At 36.3% G+C, this 19488-nt stretch overlaps 1 protein-coding gene across 1 annotated transcript; it reads left to right on the forward strand.

Moving 5' to 3' along the window:
- The first annotated feature begins 3367 nt into the window (after nt 1–3367).
- On the forward strand, nt 3368–4933 carry LOC131178382 (uncharacterized). The gene is made up of 2 exons (XM_058143340.1): nt 3368–4538; nt 4689–4933. The coding sequence occupies exons 1-2, from the start codon at nt 3368–3370 to the stop codon at nt 4931–4933; spliced, it is 1416 nt and encodes a 471-aa protein (XP_057999323.1).
- The last annotated feature ends 14555 nt before the right edge of the window (nt 4934–19488 follow it).

A 19488-nucleotide genomic window follows, 5' to 3' on the forward strand; every position in this document is an offset into this window, starting at 1 on the left:
GAATAAATTTGATGATGTATACTAAATGTATGCATGATAGTACACTTGATTTTGGAAGCTTGGAAACTAATTGGAGGAAATGTACAAAGCGGCAACTTGAAGTGTAGATCAAAATATGTTATTTCATGGTTTGGTTTATGGAATTATATTGTTGAATTATGGTGCTTGTTATGGCAGCATGTATATGTGTATAGAGGTTTGAGTTTGGACATGTAAATGAGCTTGTCATGTAGTTAAATAGTGTGTAATTTGGACTTGAAAAATTATGTACTATAATGTGCATATTGGGAATGGTTATAAGCTGCCAAAATGACAAAAAATGAGTTGCTAAATGTGTTTATGTTATGGTACAAACCAGAATTGGCATGGATGTGTAACTTGGTAAGTGTTGAATGTGTCCTTTGGTATGTGATGAAGAGTGTGTAGCAGGGCAGTGTGTGTTTTGGCTTAGAACCTTAAGTGTGTGGCTCCAATTGGTATGAGACCAATTGGAGGTGAAACTAGGCACAAAATGTGCCAACTTTCATGAAGGAAGCTTACCAAAATTCTGCCTAAAAGGTGACTTGAAAAATGACCAAATACGGATTAGTACATTTAAAACCTGAAAATTGACTATTTGGGCAGCAGTTGATGTTTTGGCCATAACTCACTCAAAACAGGTCCAATTGACCTGAAATTTTTACCATGAATAGTTTAGACATATATCTACAATTCTTATGAAGACGCCAACACCCATAAATGACTATAAGCAAGTCAAATAGCTTGCACAAATTCAGGTCCAAAAACTGGCCGAACCAAAAGTGACCTAAAAATGACCTAAACCTACCATTTTGGTACATTCTGTCCAGCATTGGTAAATTGACCATAACTTGGTCTACACAACTTAGAATGACCTGAAATTTTTCCCCGCGTGCAATAAGACATAGACCTACAAGTTTGTAGTTTTGACCGAAACCTGAAAACTGAGGGAACTAGGTCATCCGGTTAGGTCAAATTAGTATACCGAAATCCGACAAATTGTAATAAAATGCAACATACTTGGAAATGAATTTGGTAACATGTACCAATACTAAAAGGCTACAAATGTGACATATTGGTAATATTAAAACCTAATTCACCTAGAGTGCATCGAGGGTCAACATCTTAGGTTGACTAAGAAAATAATAGAATTCAATAAGTTAATTATTAAACTTTATTCTTAGAGACAGTTTAAATGAGTACTGAAACACTTCAAATTGTGTGTTTCATTTAGCAAAGACTCAGGAAAAGGGAAGGAAACACTGAGTCAGGGCCAAGAGACAGTTATCAGAGGTTTGTGCACAACAGTTATTTCTTTTGAATTTTTCAATTGAAATAATTTATGACTATTTGTATATTATTATTTTAAATTGTGAAATAATTGTTTGAATGATATTTGATGGATACTTATTGATTGAAAAGCATTGTAAATGGTTTGAAACCACAGCTATCATGTATATTGATTGAATTCCTCGCTAGCTTGTCTAGTGGGATGACTTGAATTCCCTCTCTGGTTGAAGTGTTGAGGTGTGTGCCTGTTGAGGACGAATAGAATGAGTACTCATATTATTGCTAGCTAGCTATGTTATTCCTCACTAGCCATCGGCTTTTGGGATGAATTGAATTCCTCATTAGCCATCGGCTTTTGGGATGAATTGGACTTTGGAACATGATTAAGCTGTGTGTGTGATTTATTGCTATTTATTGTGATATTGTGAGATGGAGTTTAAATTTTTATTGACATTCACTGTCTTTGAATTTAACTATAGTTTTAAGTATCCACTGTTTATATGACTTATGATTTAAAGTTGTATTTGGTTAATGTTGTGCACCACTAAGACATTGGCTCAGCGATAGCTTTTCATTGCTGTCGCAGGTAGACAGACTGACAGGGCAGCAGACTAGGCTGCTAGTACTACATTGAGAGATCATCGGATATATTAAGTATACCGTATTTTGCATTTTATATTGTAATGTATGTTCACTGTATATATATAATGTTATTGGTTTTGAGCAGTTGTAAATTAAAATTGTACATTGAAGTTGTAAAATAAATTGTGAATTATTTTGGCTTGTAAAATTTGTACTATATTTCTTTTGTCTGAGCCTTTGAAAATACAGAAAAATTATTGTGGATTTGAGTTGAGAAACATATTGTGTTGATTAAATGTTGGAGTTTGAGATTGAGAAATATATTTGAAGTGCTTTTTACAGGTTTTTGAAGAACTGTTTTATTCAAAATACAGATGGCTCTCTGCCAAAATTTTTACAGAAATTACTAATAATTCAAATGTGTTAGCTGTTTTACTTTAGTTCAAAAAAATTTTTAACACCTGTAAATAGTGCTCACCACTGTAAAAAGAAGTAAGAAAACTTTTAAAATCCCTTGTAGTGTATTTAATGGGTTATCAGTAGACGAAGTTGGTAATTCATTAGGTATACTACGGGATCATGTTATGTCTTACAGAGGGGTAGGGTGTGACAGCCTTAGTGCCCTTTTGGCACTTTCTGTCTAGAGAGCACTTCGGCAGCCAAAAGTGAGAAGTTCGGCTGCCAAAGTTCATTCTTTAAATCATGGTTTTTGAGTGTTAAAAGCCATTTTATCCAGAGAGCACTCTGGCAGCCGAAAGTGATTTTTCAAAAGCTATTTTTTAGCGCTTCAACCTTCGACAGCCGAAATAAATAATGTTGGCAGGCAAACCTGGGTTTTGCAACTCAATAAAATAGAGCTTTGGGTAGTTGAACGGCTAGTTTTGTATTTAATGCACCCCCAACGGTTATTTTTTTGTAAAAACTGTAAATAGGAACCATTTATGACTGGAAACAAGTTTTACAATAATCTTTTTGGAAATTTATTGTGTTTTAAAGATTTTCTTCATTCTTTCTCTCTAGAACTTGAGCTACCATAGTTAATGTTGAGAACTTGATATTTGAGTTGTAAATTCTTTATTCTGAGTGTTCATTCAAGGTTGTTGTGAGCACGTATTGTAATTTTGAGTGTGATAGAGATTTAAATAGCTATTGAGTGTAAAGGGATTTGTAAAAGAGTAAGGTTTTGCTCTTGTGGTGATTGTAAGGGGTTTATTCTTCACCCAAAGAAGAATTTCAGTAGAGTTAACTCAAGAAGGGCCTTGAGGAGAGGACGTAGGCTTGGGATAGCCGAACCTCTATAAATTTCTTGTGTCATCATTCTTCCTCTACTCTTCTTTGTGTCTAAATTTCTTTTAGTCTTTAATTTTGTAATTAGAACCCAATTCACCCCCCCCTCATGGGTTGCTACAAGGGACAACAAGTGGTATCAGAGCTAGTCTCCATTCTACAAGATTTAATCATCTTGGAGTAAAGATCAATGGCAACCCTCAATGCACAAGAAGGTCAATCGGTGGTAAGACCTCCTTTCTTTGATGGTAATGACTTCTTGTATTGGAAAAAAAAGATGTATTATTTCCTTAAATCAGAAGGGGTTGACTTGTGGGATGTTGTAAAAAATGGGCCATTCACCCCAACAAAAATTGTGGATGGTGTGCATGCAGCTAAGCCTAAGGGTGAATGGAGTGAGCAAGAGAAAAGAAGAGTGGCTTTAAATGATAAGGCTATTCATGTTCTATTTTGTGCATTAAGTAGAAGTGAATATAATAAAGTGTGTATGAAGTCTACTACAAAAGAAATTTGGGATGCCTTGGTGGTTACTCACGAGGGTACTATTCAAGTAAAGGAGAATAAGATCGATTCCCTCATCTATAAATATGAATTGTTCAAGATGAAGTCGGATAAAACCATAAGTGAGATGTATGATAGATTTGTGGAGATTATAGGAGGAATTAAATCCCTTGGAAAGACATTCACAAATGAGGAGCTAGTAAAGAAGATTTTAAGAAGTCTTCCTAAGGAGTGGCTATCCAAAGTAACTTCACTAAAGGATTCCAAGGACTTGAGCAAGGTACAACTTGATGAGCTCTTAGGAAATCTCATTGACTATAAGATGAATCTCAAAAGAGAGCAAGTGGAGGAACTTAACAAAGCCAAAAAGACCATTGCCTTTAAAGTATCTTCTGAAAACTCAAGTGATGAAGATGATGAGTTTGATGAGGAAGAATTAGCTCTAGTGACAAGGAGAATAAGGAAGATGCTATTCCAAAACAAGAAGTTAATCCTGAAGAGGATCTTCAAGAAGGATAAGGGTGAAAGTAGCAAGAGGGATCCTCCCATATGCTTTGAATGCAATAAGCCAGGTCACATTAGAATGGATTGTCCCAAATTGAAGAAGACTTTCAAGAAGTTCAAGAAGAAAGCACTTAAAGCAACATGGGATGAATCAAGTGACTCCGAAGATGAGGAGATTGGTGATCAAGTTGCCCAAATGTGCTTCATGGCAGTGGAGGAAAGCTCCAATGAGGTAACTTTAAATGATGATGATGTTGAATTTTCTTATAAAGAACTAGTTAATGCAATTAAAGTTATGAATGATGAACTTGAGTTGAGTCATAAGAAAAACAAGCTCTTGAAAAAGGAAGTAGTTTGTTTGAGGAAAGAAAATAAGACCTTAACCAAGGATGATAAACTTTTAAGGGATGATATGAAAAATTCCTTAGATGACCTCTCATTAGAAAATGAGAAGTTGAAAAATGAAATTATTGAGCTAAAAACTTCTCTTTCCAAATTTACTAAAGGGAAGGACAAACTTGATACAATTTTGGACTCTCAAAGGTCTCCTAGCATCAAGTATGGACTTGGCTATAATAAATTTGCCCAAGTACCTCCTTCCAAGACCATCTTTGTTAAAGCATCTAGTTCTAATGAGCCTAGTCCCCAAGTACATAGTCTAAAGGTGTCCAATCCTAAAGGACAAGAGCCAAAGAAATCTTGTGGTAATGAAACTAGAAAGACTTCATTTCATCAACATGCTTCTAGATAAAATGTAAATAGGACTTATACATCTAAGAGAGTTACATCTAGGAGAGTTACATCTAGGGGACATGCTACTAGGACTTATAACTATTATCACACTCACCATGCCTCATGCTCACATTCACATAATGAACATAAAAAGATTGGTCATATGAGACCATTTGCTCACCCTCATACACATAGAAGGTTCAATGGACATTGTCACTATTGTGGTAAGATTGGTCACACTAATTATAGGTGTGCCATTAGGAAAATCCATGTTGGATATGGTAGAATATTTGATTTTAATGATAGAACTACTAACCCCCAAGGACCCAATTACATTTGGGTACCTAAAGTAAATTGAATTATCATGAGATCCTCAAAGCTTGAAAGCAAGTGGTACTTGGAGAGTGGATGTTTAAGACACATGATCAAAAATGTCAATCTCTTCCTTTCACTTGAAAAGAAAGATGTGTTAGTAATATGCCCTAGAGCATAACATTTTGTATGTATCTTGTACATATTTTATTAATAAAAGGCAATTTCACTTTTCTGTTTACATAATCCATTTATGTGTAATTGAAAGGGTCCATTGATATTTTATTAGAAATTCTATTCTTAAGTTGTTAAGAATATGAGTGACAGTATTTCTAGCACAAAGTATCATAAATTGATTCACAGTCAAGGATACTTCACAAAGGACATGACTTATCCAAAAAGATTGTAATCATGTTTATTCCCAAAGTATTAATATGAGATATAAATAAGTTGGAATGGTGAGTCTTATGCCACATAACAAATATGATAGGCACTTATACATGATAAGTAGGCCGAACCAGTGACGCTTATGACAAGTACATGGAGTTTACTCTTGTCAATGCATTGTCATACATCATATCAGTGCATATAATCTTTAGACCTGAGATAACATAGTTATCTTGTAAATAGGTGGTTTGAGTTTGATACTGCTTTCATACTCGTACTATGTATTGGCATATGGGCATGTGTTGGCTCCTACTAGTTATATATGGAGATAGGAATTGATCAAGATGGAATTCGTTACCCTAAGTAAATAGGGATAAAATCCTATGTTCATTTAATTATTCTTGATGATTTAAGTTTCTGGCCAGGACAGATAGATTTAGTTAGAAAAGAGTTTCTGATAAGAAAATCTAATTAATCAAGAATTGGAATTAAAAGAGAACATAATGTTCATAGCGAATGGAGATTGACATTAACCATGACTCCAGCTAGAATTGGGATTTTGTAATGGAGAGATTCTAGTGCATGGTAACATATGATTAAAGGTTCATTTAAGGTATTCCTTATTATTCATTGGTTGGCCATGGCATGCAATGCTAGGTGTCAACCATGGTCTATGAGATACTTGAAATGATTTAAAGAAATCATTTACGGTAAGAAAGAGTTCTAATGATATTAAGAGATAATATCATTTCTCATTGTCAATAAGAAATGAGCCTAGTAAGTCACACATCTACACAAGTTAATCACCAAGTAAAAAATGATTTAATTGATTAATTAAAGAGTTTAATTAATTAATTAAATAGATTTGGTTTGCAATAAGATTGCAAAGTACCTGGCATGACTTGAAACCAAATCTAGGTTGTTGGATGTATAGCATAAATTAAATTTATATTTAATTGTTTAAATATGAATTTAATTGTGAAAAATTAATTACTGAAGATTAATTAATCAATTAATTTATATTTGATACAAATTAATTTGAAGAGGAGAAATTATAATTTTGGGTTGAGAACTCAAATTAAAAGTAAGGGTAAATTGGTCTTTTCATATGGTGATATGTGGCCCCATAAGATGATGACACATGGCACCATACAAGTTTGCCACTTGTCTTCCCATTATGGAAGACCACTTTTTATGATTTATATGGAGCTTGACGCTTGGCTCCATGAGATTAAGTCAACCAAAAGTAAGATGGTATCTTGTGGTGATATGTGGCAAGGAGTAAGTGAATGTTGACTTTAGTATAAAAGGCAAAACGAAGAAATTAAAAACAATTTTTTTCCTTCCTCTTCTTCACTTGGACGACAACCTTGTTCCCTCTCCTCTTCCATTTTTCTTCTCATCAATTCAAAAGGAAATTGTTGATTTCCTTTCAATTAAAAGTGTTAGAAAGTGTTTCTAGTACACTAAACATCCATTAACCCTTACTAAAGCATAAAATCCCATCTTCAAGTGGTTGGCAAGGCTTGAGAAGCAAGGTTTGGGGCTGCCATTGTTTCTACTTGGTGTGCTTGTGGTGGACAAGCTAGAGGGACTACAATTGGAGTCCTAAAGACATCCTAAGGAAGAGGGATCCACTAATTGTGCACCTTGGAGGTTAGTGCCCAAAATCTCCTTTTTAATTATGGTTTAATAAATAAAATTTCTAAGGTTCAATTCTTGATGGCAAATGAAAGTTTAATGTATGCAAAAATGTGTTTTGGTATGCAATTTGGCATTGGAAATTGATTAGGCACATAACTCATCAAGCATGATAAATATAACCCTAGAATAATTTTTGAAATTCAAGGTTCTAATGCCCTAAATTCCATGCTTCATAGCCTTCAATTGGTATCAGAGCCACTATATTTGCCATTAGAATTGATTTTGAGGCTTAATTGTGTGATTGGGTTGAGTTTGGGTTGATTTGAAGTTGGTTCAATCAAGAAAACCCTAAAAATACCAAACTGCCGCAAGAAACATGGCCTGGACCGTGTTCTGGGTTTTTACACGGCCCAGGGTGCGTTTCAGCATACACGGGGCATGTGAACGCGAGCCCAGGGGCCTGTGTAACACCCTCCCTGTATCAACTCTGTACATTCCACTGTTTTGGTGACCAATGTCGGTCCGGACAGCTAGAACGTCTGGAAAAAATATTTAAACTAAAGTGAGGAACTATAATTAACTCAAATATTAATAAGAAAAATTTAGAAAAAATTTTAGAAATAAAATATAACCAAGTTAAATGAGCCGGTGCCCTAGCGATGGATAACCTAGTGGGAAGTTGCGATTCTTGCAACTAGGAGCCCTAGACCAGGGGAAAAATTTATAAAATAATTTTTGGGACTCCAGAGAAGGGTCATTGAGGTTCCTATGGCATTAGAATGCCAAGAAAGTGCTTAGAAAAATTTTTCAATCAGTATAGACAATTTTAGTTTGTTAAGCCAAACAGAGGGCATTTTGGTCATTTCGCCTTCAAAGGTGATTTTTGGCCGACTTGTCCAGTTAAGTAAATAATTATTATGACACAAAATATGAATAAATATTGCTAAAAATTAAATTGAAAATGAGTAGAGAAGAAAAGGAAAGAAAATGAGATTAAATGACAATTTTGACATCACATGATGTTATCAACCCTTTCCCCACTAATCACAATTAAGCTAACCTATTAAAAAGGGATAATTGAGACAAACATAAACAAAAGCAATCAGATTCATCTCCTTCACCCAAACCAGCCGAAACACCTTCCACACCCAAACCACCATTGAAAGCTTATCAAAGCTTCAATTCCCACCTTAAACCACCTCAAAACCCTAACTTGCCTTCATTAAAAATTATCCCTACCACTACAGCAAGCCTTGGGCAGCAATTTGAAAGGAAGAAAGTGAAGTTTTTAAGTCTTGAAAAGTGACTAAGTGAAGGTTAGTGCCACTTTTGTTTATTTTTCTCTTATATTCTTTGTTACAACATTAATCTAAACTAAAAAATATGAAAATGGAACAAATTGAAATTGTGGAGTTAGGGTTTGGGAGAAACCTAGGGTTTGCTCACATGTTGGTGAATGAAAGTTTAAATGGTCAATTAGTGACCATTTGGCTATGTATGATGAAGAAATGAAGTGAGTTGTGGCTTGGTATTTGAATTTGGGTGAGCTGCCTTGGTTGCCTTGCAGGTCTAGATGTGAGTCCAGCAGGTTTGGGCGGCTATAAATAGAGTTGTAGAGGTTCAATTGGTGCAAGGTCAATTAGACATGAAACTAGACACATAATGGCACCACTTTGGTGAAGAAACTCAGCCCAGAAAACTAAACCAAGTTGGCCTAAAAATTGCCCTAATCCGGATGCTTGCATTCTGCCTGGGTAAAATGACTAAATGAATAGTATCCATTCATTTAGCCATAACTCAGTGTAAAAAAGTCCAATTGACCTGAAATTTTACCAGTAGAAATCTGAGACATAGACCTACAACTTTCATGAAGAACACAAATCCAAATTCTGACCATAACCTAGTCAAATTGCCAACCAAACTTAGGTTACCAAATCTGGCAGAACCAGTTTTGCCCAGAATTTTGGATTCTGTCCAATTCGGCCAGTTATGGTGTTTAGGCCATAACTTGAGCTACAAAACTCCAAATGGAGTGATTCAAAAAAGGAAATGTAACTAGACAAAATAAGGAACAACTTTCATGAAGACAATTTTGCCAAATTCCTACTGTACAAATGACCAATGGAACAGTAAATATGAGGCTTGAAATCTGAAAATTTTGAATAACTAACACTAAGCTTAGAAATGGTATTGGCAACCAATACCAACAATTTTAGAATGCAAAATATGGTATGTCGGGAGTATTAGAACCAATGTACCTATTGTCTATGCAAAATTCAACAATTTAGTTGACTAATGAAATGAATAGTAATACCTAAACTTAAATTTCAAGAATTGTATAATTTAAAAGTGTAACATGCCCTAGTACACCTAGCAAGATTGGTTTGGATAGGTTGGCATGCCAATAGGGTTCAGTTAGCAGTACTGCACATGGCATTATGCCATTTTATGATTTTCTGGCTTTTAGCCATTCTGACATTATGATGATACTTGGCCTTGTGCCTAATATTTATTACAGCTCATTAGCTGTTTTGTTGCACACCGGGAGATACATATATGACCGATGGTGTGACGGCCCGAGGTACTTGATACCCAGTGCCAGTTTACCCGTTTATCCAATCCAGTCATCCAGTATAGGTTACTTAGGCAACCAAAAAATAAAAATTGATAAATTTAATGAAATAATGAATATAACAAGTACAAAACAAATAAGACTACAAATAATTATTGAAAAATTGTCTGTATAAGACATCAATATATTCACTGCATATTTATTTTCTGTTATTTCTTTTTATTCTATTATTGGCACCACTAAGCATTATTGTTTAGCGCGTTTTTTTTTTCCACGCGTAGGTTCTGGAGAGACCGACAGAGAGCCCAATAGACCACAGACTTGGTGAGACTATCTACCGCTCTGCATAGAATTTGTGTCACCTCAGTGCATTGGTAGGACACTAGGTTTCATTTTGGGTATTTTGTAATTAACTTTTATTTTCTCATATGTAATTGAAACTTATGTAATGTATTTTGGTATCAATGTAAATAGTGGAAATTGTGTTTATGAATGAAAAAGTGAATATTTATTCATGACTTTTACATGAATATCATATGAGATGAATGAATGAGAAATGGAATTGTTGTTGAAAAATATTGAGATTTTGTTGATAAATTAGAGTTTGGGAATGATTTAAAATTTTGGAAGTGTTTTTCACAGGTTCTGAAGAACTGTTTTCTTCATTTTCAGCTGGTACTCTGTCAGATTTTCTATAAAATTTGTGAAACCTCAAATAGAATTATGATTTCAATAAATGATTGAAATGAATTATATTTCACAAATTGTACTTCATAACTATGGAAAGAAATAAAGAAGGAAAAATAAAAATGATTGAAATAAAATAGGGTGTTCCGGTACACTGTGTGACATATCTTACTCAGCTATACCGTAGACGGGTAAGGGTTGTCACATTTAGTGGTATCGGAGCACGGTCTAGGCATTTCTGGGTCTAAATCGAGTCCATGCCATGCATTGCATTTGTAAGAGTCGAGGTGACACTAATGCAGATCTGTTTGTCTTTGTTATTTTGATTAGGATATGGACCCCACATCACAGAGGGCAGTTGAGAAGGAAGTGGAGAGTTATGCTCCACCTGCGGTGAGGCGGGGGTAGGGAAAACCTACTCCACCGGCTCAGTGAGCACCTTTCGGCCTCCACGAGCCATATTCGATGCTTGGCCGAGTTTTTCAGACAAATGGCTGGGGTAATGCCACCACCACCACCACGTCCACAGTAGAAATCACATCTGAAAAGACTAAGAAAATTTGAAGCAGTGGATTTCTTTGGCAAGAGAGAAGATGATTACATTGCGATCGGCGGTTGAACAGGCAGGCAGAGTTTTAAAACAACTCCACTGCACTCCTGAACAAAACCTAGAAGCTGCTGTATCTCTGTTGCAAGATGATGCCTACCAATGGTGGGATACAGTGTCTAGTGAAGTGCAGCCAGAAGTAATAACTTGGGACTTCTTCCTCTCAGAATTCAAGAAGAAGTATGTGGGTAGTGTATACCTGGAAGAGAGAAGAAGAGAGTTTATTAATCTGAGGCAGAGATAGTTGACAGTGGTAGAGTATGAAAAGGAATTTGCTAGACTCAGCTGCTACAGAAGGGAGATAGTCCCTAATGAGGCCGAAAGGTGTAAGAGATTTGAAGAGGAATTAAATGATAATATAAAGATCATAATCACTACCTTGGAAATCACAGACTTCACCAAGTTAGTGAAAGTCGCAATGAAAGTTGAAAAGGTTAGAATAAGTGAGTAGACTAGAAGAGAGAAACAGCAGAAGAGAGGCCCGGGTCACTCTAGCTCATCTCCTGCACTAAGAAAGAAGTTCAAAGGTCCACCTGCACAGAGTTCAGGTCAAACTCAAGGTCAGGGTCAGTCTTAGGGGCCCAGGCCACAGTTTACCCCTAGGAGAGGTCAGTCCACATCATCAGCGGGTAGCTCTCCAGGGATGGGGTTCAGGGGACCAGCCTCAGCATCTTCTGCCTGTCCGCATTGCCTAAAATGGCATAAGGGGGAGTGTTGGAGAGTGACTGGTGCCTGCTTAAGGTGTGGGTCGACAGAGCATCAGTTGAGAAACTGTCCACGCAGAACTGCTACAACTACTCCAACACAAGCAGACAGACCTGCTCCTGCACCACAAAGGGGTAGGAAATCTTGCAAATCTGAGGCTGTGAGACCATCACAGAGACCTGCATCTGAGCCAGCAGAGAGGCCTGAGGTCAGAGCACCTGTCAGAGCCTATGCCATAAGAGCTCAGGAGGAGCAAGATGCCCTGGACGTCATCAGGGGTACGTTCTCCCTCTACAATACATCTGTGCATGCATTGGTGGATCCAGGATTCACTCATTCATACATCTGCATCAACCTACCCGTAGAAAGGGGGATATTAGTAGGGGAGAGTGACCAAGACATCTTGGTCACTAATCCATTGAGCCACAGTGTAGTGGTGAACAAAGAGTATAAGGGTTGCCCGTTAAGGATTCAGGGGTATGAATTCTTGGTAGACCTGATTGAGTTGCCTTTCCATGAGTTTGACGTGATTTTGGGAATGGACTGGTTGTCACGTCATCAGGCAATGGTTGATTGTAAGTTGAAGAGGATTTCTTTGAAAACTCTTGAGGGTAATGAGATCACAGTTGTGGGGGAAAGGACAGATTTCTTGTCCAATGTCATCTCAGCCACAGTTGCAAGAAAACTGATGAGAAAAGGCTGTGAAGCCTACCTAGCACATGTGGTGGATATTAGGAAGGCTAAGCCAGATCTGTGTGACATACCCACAGTAAGAGACTTTCCAGATGTGTTCCCTGAAGAATTGCCTGGCTTGCCACTAGAAAGAGAAGTTGAATTTGCTATTGAGATACTGCCGGGTACAACACCAGTCTCTATTGCTCCTTATAGGATGGCACCCACAGAATTGAAGGAACTGAAAATCCAGTTACAGGAGTTGCTGGATAAGGGGTTCATACGCCCCAGTGTGTCACCATGGGGAGCTCCAGTGTTGTTTGTGAAAAAGAAGGATGGGACTTTGAGGTTATGCATCGATTACCGACAGTTGAATAAAGTGACAGTAAAGAACAAATATTTGTTGCCAAGAATTGATGATCTGTTTGATCAGTTGAAGAAAGCAGGAGTATTTTCCAAAATTAATCTCAGATTAGGGTATCATCAGTTGAGGGTGAAGGATGCAGATGTGCCAAAGACTGCATTCAGGACCCGGTATGGGCATTATGAGTTCCTAGTGATGCCCTTTGGCCTAACAAATGCACCAGCGGCATTCATGGATCTTATAAATCGTATCTTTTATCCATACCTAGATCGATTCGTAGTGGTCTTTATTGATGATATTTTGGTGTATTCCAAGACCAGGGAAGAACATGATGAGCATTTAAGGATTGTTCTGCAAACCCTGAGAGAAAAGAAGCTGTATGCTAAGTTGTCCAAGTGTGACTTCTGGTTGAATGAGATTGCATTCCTTGGACACATAGTGTCAGCTGATGGGAATAGAGTGGATCCCAAGAAAATAGAAGTAGTGATGGAATGGAAGCCTCCCAGAAATACAACTGAGGTCAGAAGTTTCTTGGGGCTAGCTGGGTATTACAGAAGATTTGTGAAGGGATTTTCTTTAATAGATACTCCAATGACCAAGTTGTTACATAAGAATGTCAGATTTAACTGGAATGACAAGTGTCAGACCAGTTTTGAGAAGTTGAAGGCTACATTGACAGAGGCACCAGTGTTAACACAGCCAGTGTCGGGAAAGGACTTTGTGGTCTACAGTGATGCCTCTCATAATGGGTTAGGGTTTGTATTGATACAAGAGGGAAAGGTGGTCGCTTATGCTTCCAGACAGCTAATGCCACATGAATAGAATTACCTTACCCATGATCTAGGGCTTGCAACAATTATCTTCGCACTGAAGATATGGAGGCATTACTTGTATGGTGAAAAGTGCTACATTTACACAGACCATAAAAGTCTAAAATACTTGCCAACTCAGAAGGAGCTCAACCTCAGACAGAGGCGATGGATTGAGTTCTTGTGCAACACTTCTATGTTCGGTAGTACATTCTACTGTTCCTCTGACCAGTGTTGTCTGGGCAGCTAGAATGCCTAAAACTACACTTAAATATTGGTGAGGAGACATAGACTAATGAAATACAAGAAACGAAAATACAAGAAAAACAAAGAAAAAATAATAGCAATGAAATGTAACCAAGTTAAACGAACTGAGAACCCTAGTAATGGGTGACCGCACTGGGAAGTTGCGGTGTGGACCGTTGACCAGCCCTGGACTGTAGGGAACCCTGAAAATATTTTTAGGACTTAAATAAACGTCTATTGAAGTATAAATATCATTAGAAATATCAAAGAAAAATTAATTAATTAGTACAAAGAAAAATGGGAAATCGAGAAAATGACAAAACTCGGTGTTACCAAAAAATCGGGAATGTAACCCGAACAGCGGCATTGTGGTCATTTGACACGCCGAGTTGTCTTTTGACCTAAATGTCCAATAAAAATAAATGATATTACACTTGGAAAATGTCATGAAAAATTAAATTGTGACACATTTTAAGAATAGTGAAAGAAATGGAGGATAAAAACTAAATTATGAAAGTTTAACATTAAAAATTATTTCTAATCCTATTAGTGCTCCACTAACACCACTAAGTGGACTATTAAACATAAAATGGATGCCACTTCACTCATCTTCTTCAACCTCACTCACCTTGCCGAATTGAAAAAAAAAAAAAAAAACTCAAAACCTCTATGGACGGCCAACCATGGACAAAGCTTCCTAACCTCCATGCAAGCATGAAGTAAGCCCCTTTTTCCACTTGATTTCTTCACTAAAGTTGTTCTATACAGCTTGGGCAGTAGATAGGCAGCAAGAAAGTTAAGTTTTGGTGAGGTTTTGAAGAATTTCAAAAGTGGTAAGTATGTATTTTTAATTCTTGTTTCATTAAACTTTGAATGGGTGTTGTGAGTAGTTGATTTGTGGAAAGATTTTTGATGTTTGATAAATTAATGGAGGGGTACATTTCGGTAGCCATGAGGACTCACCATGAACAACTTTTTCTTGCATGTAAATAGTGGTTTGGATGATGATTTAAATGTTTAATTGTATTGAAGTTGAATTTCATGTGTAAGGTTTGAATTGTAAGCTTGAAAAGTGAAAGTGAAAATTGATGGTTATGTGTAAACTTGTGACAGCCTTATGAAGAAGATCAAAATGTGTTGTTTGATGGTTTGGTTTATGGAATTATATTGTTGAATTATGTTATTATGGATGGCAGCATGTATGTGTGTATAAAGGTTTGAATTTGGACATGTAAATGAGGTGCATTCATGTGTTTAATTGTTGTAATTGGACTTGGAAAATTCTGGGTTATAGTGTGCATATTGAGAATGGTTATAAGCTGCCAAAATGACAAAAAATGAGTTGCTAAATGCGTTAATGTTATGGTACAAACCAGAATTGGCATGGAAGAGTGACTTGGTAAGCATAGGATGTGTAATTGGTAAAGGATGAATAATGTGCAATAGAGTAGTGTATGTTTTGGCTTAGAACCTTAAGTGTGTGGCTCCAATTGGTATGAAACCAATTGGAGATGAAACTAGGCACAAAATGTGCCAACTTTCATGAAGGAAGCTTACCAAAATTCTGCCTAGAAGGTGACTTGAAAAATGACCAAATCCGGATTAGTGCTTTGAAAGCCTGAAAATTGACCATTTGGGCAGTAGTTAGTGTTTTGGCCATAACTCACTCAAAACAGGTCTAATTGACCTGAAATTTTTATCATGAATAGTTGAGACGTATATCTACAATTCTTATGAAGACACCAAAGCCCAGAAATGGTCAGAACGAAGCCAAATAGCTTGCACAATTTCAGATCAAAAAACTAGCCGAACCAAAAGTGATCTAAAAATGACCTAAAGTTACCATTTTGGTACATTCTGTCCAACATTGGTAAATTAACCATAACTTGGTCTACACAACTCAGAATGACCTAAAATTTTACCCCACGTGCAATAAGACATAGACCTACAAGTTTGTAGTTTGGACCGAAACCTGAAAATCGAGGGAACTAGGTCATCCGGTTAGGTCAAATTAGTATACCGAAATCTGACAAATTGTAATAAAATTCAATATACATGAAAATGAATTTGGTAACATGTACCAATAATAAAAGGCTACGAATATGACATATTGGTAACATTAAAACCTAATTCACCTAGAGTGCATCGAGGGTCAACATCTTAGGTTGACTAAGGAAATAATAGAATTCAATAAGTTAATTATTAAGCTTTATTCTAAGAGACGGTTTAAATGAGTACTGAAACACTTCAAATTGTGTGTTTCAGTTAGCAAAGACTCAGGGAAAGGAAAGGAAACACTGAGTCAGGGCCAAGAGATAGTTATCAGAGGTTTGTGCACAACAATTATTTCTTTTGAATTTTCAATTGAAATAAATTATGACTATTTGTATATCATTGTTTTAAATTGTGAAAAATTGTTTGAATGATATTTGATGGATACTTATTGATTGAAAAGCATTGTAAATGGTTTGAAACCAAAGCTATCATGTATATTGATTGAATTGCTCGCTAGCTTGTCTAGTGGGATGAACTGAATTCCCTCTCTGGCTGAAGTGTTGAGGTGTGTGCCTGTTGAGGACGAATAGAATGAGTACTCATATTATTACTAGCTAGCTATGTTATTCCTCACTAGCCATCGGCTTTTGGGATGAATTGAACTTTGGCAACATGATTAAGCTGTGTGTGTGATTTATTGATATTTGTTGTGATATTGTGAAATGGAGTTTAAATTCTTTATGACATTCACTATCTTTGAATTTAACTATGTTTTAAGTATCCACTATTTATATGACTTATGAATTATGATTTAAAGTTGTATTTTGTTAATGTTGTGTACCACTGAGACATTGGCTCAGCGATACTTTTCATTGCTGTCGCAGGTAGACAGACAGACAGGGCAGCAGGCTAGGCTGCTAGTACTACACTGAGAGATCATCGGGTATATTGAGTATACATATTTTTCATTTTGTATTGTAATGTATGTTCATTATATGTGTATATTATTCTTGGTTTTGAGTAGTTGTAAATTAAAATTGTAAATTAAAATTGTACATTAAAGTTGTAAACTAAATTTGTAAATTATTTTAGTTTGTAAATATTGTGATATATTCTTTTATCTCTGCTTTTGAAAACACTAGAAAATTATTGTGGATTTGAGTTGGCAAATGTTGAGAAACTTATTGTGTTGATTGAATATTGGAGTTTGGGATTGAGAAAAATATTGAAAGTGCTTTTTATAGGTTTTTGAAGAACTGTTTATTCAAAATATAGATGGCACTCTGCTAAAATTTTTTACAGAAATTATTAATTCTTCAAATTTATTATCTGGTTTTACTTCAGTTAAAAAAGTTTTTAACACCTGTAAATAGTGCTCACCACTGTAAAAAGAAGTAAGAAAAGGTATAAAATCCCTTGTAGTGTATTTAATGGGTTATCAGTAGACGAAGTTGGTAATTCATTAGGTATACTACAGGATCATGTTATGCCTTACGGAGGGGTAGGGTGTGAGATGTTTTAGTGGTATTAGAGCATGGTTTTAAATTCTGTTTTGACCTATAATTTGAATATTTTTTTCTTCATAGTACAACTGCTCAATGTCATTGTTTGATACATACAGTACATTACATTACATTATAAATATGCACTAACGGGAGGAAATCTCCTTGTGTTATTTGTTCAGGAGGTCTAAGATCCTTGAATTGACTATGGAAGAGGGTGATCGTTTAGTCGATCAATCTATAGAGGCTGAGGTACAAGGGGATGGCCCAGCCCTACACAATGTCAGTGGATCAGCCGCACCACCCCTCGATCTGCAGCTTCCTCGATTCACTCAAGCAGATGGCTGCAATGTTCCAACAGATGGCTGGTAACATGCCTACTCAAGTCCCACTACAGACACCAGTGGTACAACCACAGTCTTTAGCTAGGCAGTATGACAAGCTGATGAAATATGGGGCTACTGAGTTCAAGGACACAGTAGATCCTCTAGAGGCAGAACAGTGGTTAGAGAGAATGGATAAGGTTTTCAAGAAGCTACATTGTACAGAGGAGCTCAGATTTGAATATTCAGTGTCTCTACTATAGGGGGATGCATATGACTGGTGGAAAACTATTCCTCATAGTCTGGTAGAACCTTCAGTGCTAACATGGAATGATTTTCTATGGGAGTTCAGACAAAAATATGTCCCTGATGGTTATGTGGACCAGAAGCTGCAAGAGTTCCTAAGTCTGAAACAGAGGAGTAGATCAGTGGCTGAATATGAAAGGAAATTTTCTCCCCTGAGCCATTATGCAGTAAGTCTACTTTCTACCAGTAGGGAGAGATGTAAAAGGTTTGAAACCGGCTTGAAGCCCAGTATTAGTGTCACACCCTACCCCTCTGTAAGGCGTAACATGATCCCGTAGTATACCTAATGAATTACCAACTTCGCCTACTGATAACCCATTCAATGCACTACAAGGGATTTTCAAAACTTTTCTTACTTCTTTTACAGTGGTGAGCACTATTTACAGGTGTTAAAAACCTTTTTGAACTGAAGTGAATTAGCTAACACAATTAGACTATTAGTAATTTCTGTAAAAATTTTGGCAGAGTGCCCTCTATTTTTTTGGATAAAACAGTTCTTCAAAAACCTATAAAAAGCACTTCAATATTTTCTTCAGTCTCAAACTCCAACAAAATTCAACACAATATGTTTTTCAACTCAACCCACAATAATTTTTCAAAGGCTGAGATAAAGAAATACAATACAAATTTTACAAGCCAAAATATCTCATAATTTACTTTACAACTTCAATGTACAATTTTAATTTACAACTGCTCGAAACGAAGAACAATATGTACATACAGTGGTCATACATTACAGTACAAAATGCAAAATGTGGTATACTCATTATACTCGATAATCTCTCGCTGGATGTACTAGCAGCCTCATCTGCTGCCTTGTCTGTCTGTCTACCTGCGACAGCAATGAAAAGCTATCGCTGAGACAATGTCTCAGTGGTGCACAACATTTACCAAATACAACTTTAAATCACAAATCATAAGTTAATTAAATAGTGGATACTTAAAACTATAGTTAAATTCAAGACAATAATGTCATAAGGAATTTAACACAATATCACAATAAATCTCAGTAATCAAAACATAGTTAAATTCAAAAGACAGTGAATGTCAATAAGAATTTAAACTCCATTTCACAATCTTACAATACGTATAAATAAATCACACACAACTTAATCATGTTCCAAAGTTCAATTCGTCCCAAAAGCCGATGGCTAATGAGGTATTCAATTCGTCCCAAAAGTCGATGACTAATGAGGAATAACATAGCTAGCTAGCAAAAATATGAGTACTCATTCAATTCGTCCTCAACAGGCACACACCTCAACACTTCAGCCAGAGAGGGAATTCAGTTCGTCCCACTAGACAAGCTAGCGAGGAATACAATCAGTATACATGATAGCTATGGTTTCAAATCATTTCCAATGCTTTTCAATCAATAAGTATCCATCAATATCATTCAAACAATTTTTCACAGTTTCAAACCATTTACAATGCTTTTCAAGC

Source organism: Hevea brasiliensis, chromosome 3, assembly GCF_030052815.1.
Source record: "Hevea brasiliensis isolate MT/VB/25A 57/8 chromosome 3, ASM3005281v1, whole genome shotgun sequence".
NCBI lineage: Eukaryota > Viridiplantae > Streptophyta > Magnoliopsida > Malpighiales > Euphorbiaceae > Hevea > Hevea brasiliensis.

Coding starts and splice junctions, on each gene's coding strand:
- LOC131178382 (XM_058143340.1), top strand. CDS start 3,368: ATGGCAACCCTCAATGCACAAGAAGGTCAATCGGTGGTAAGACCTCCT. Junction 4,539..4,688: donor CTTGAAAAAGGAAGTAGTTT/GTTTGAGGAAAG, acceptor AATTTACTAAAG/GGAAGGACAAACTTGATACA.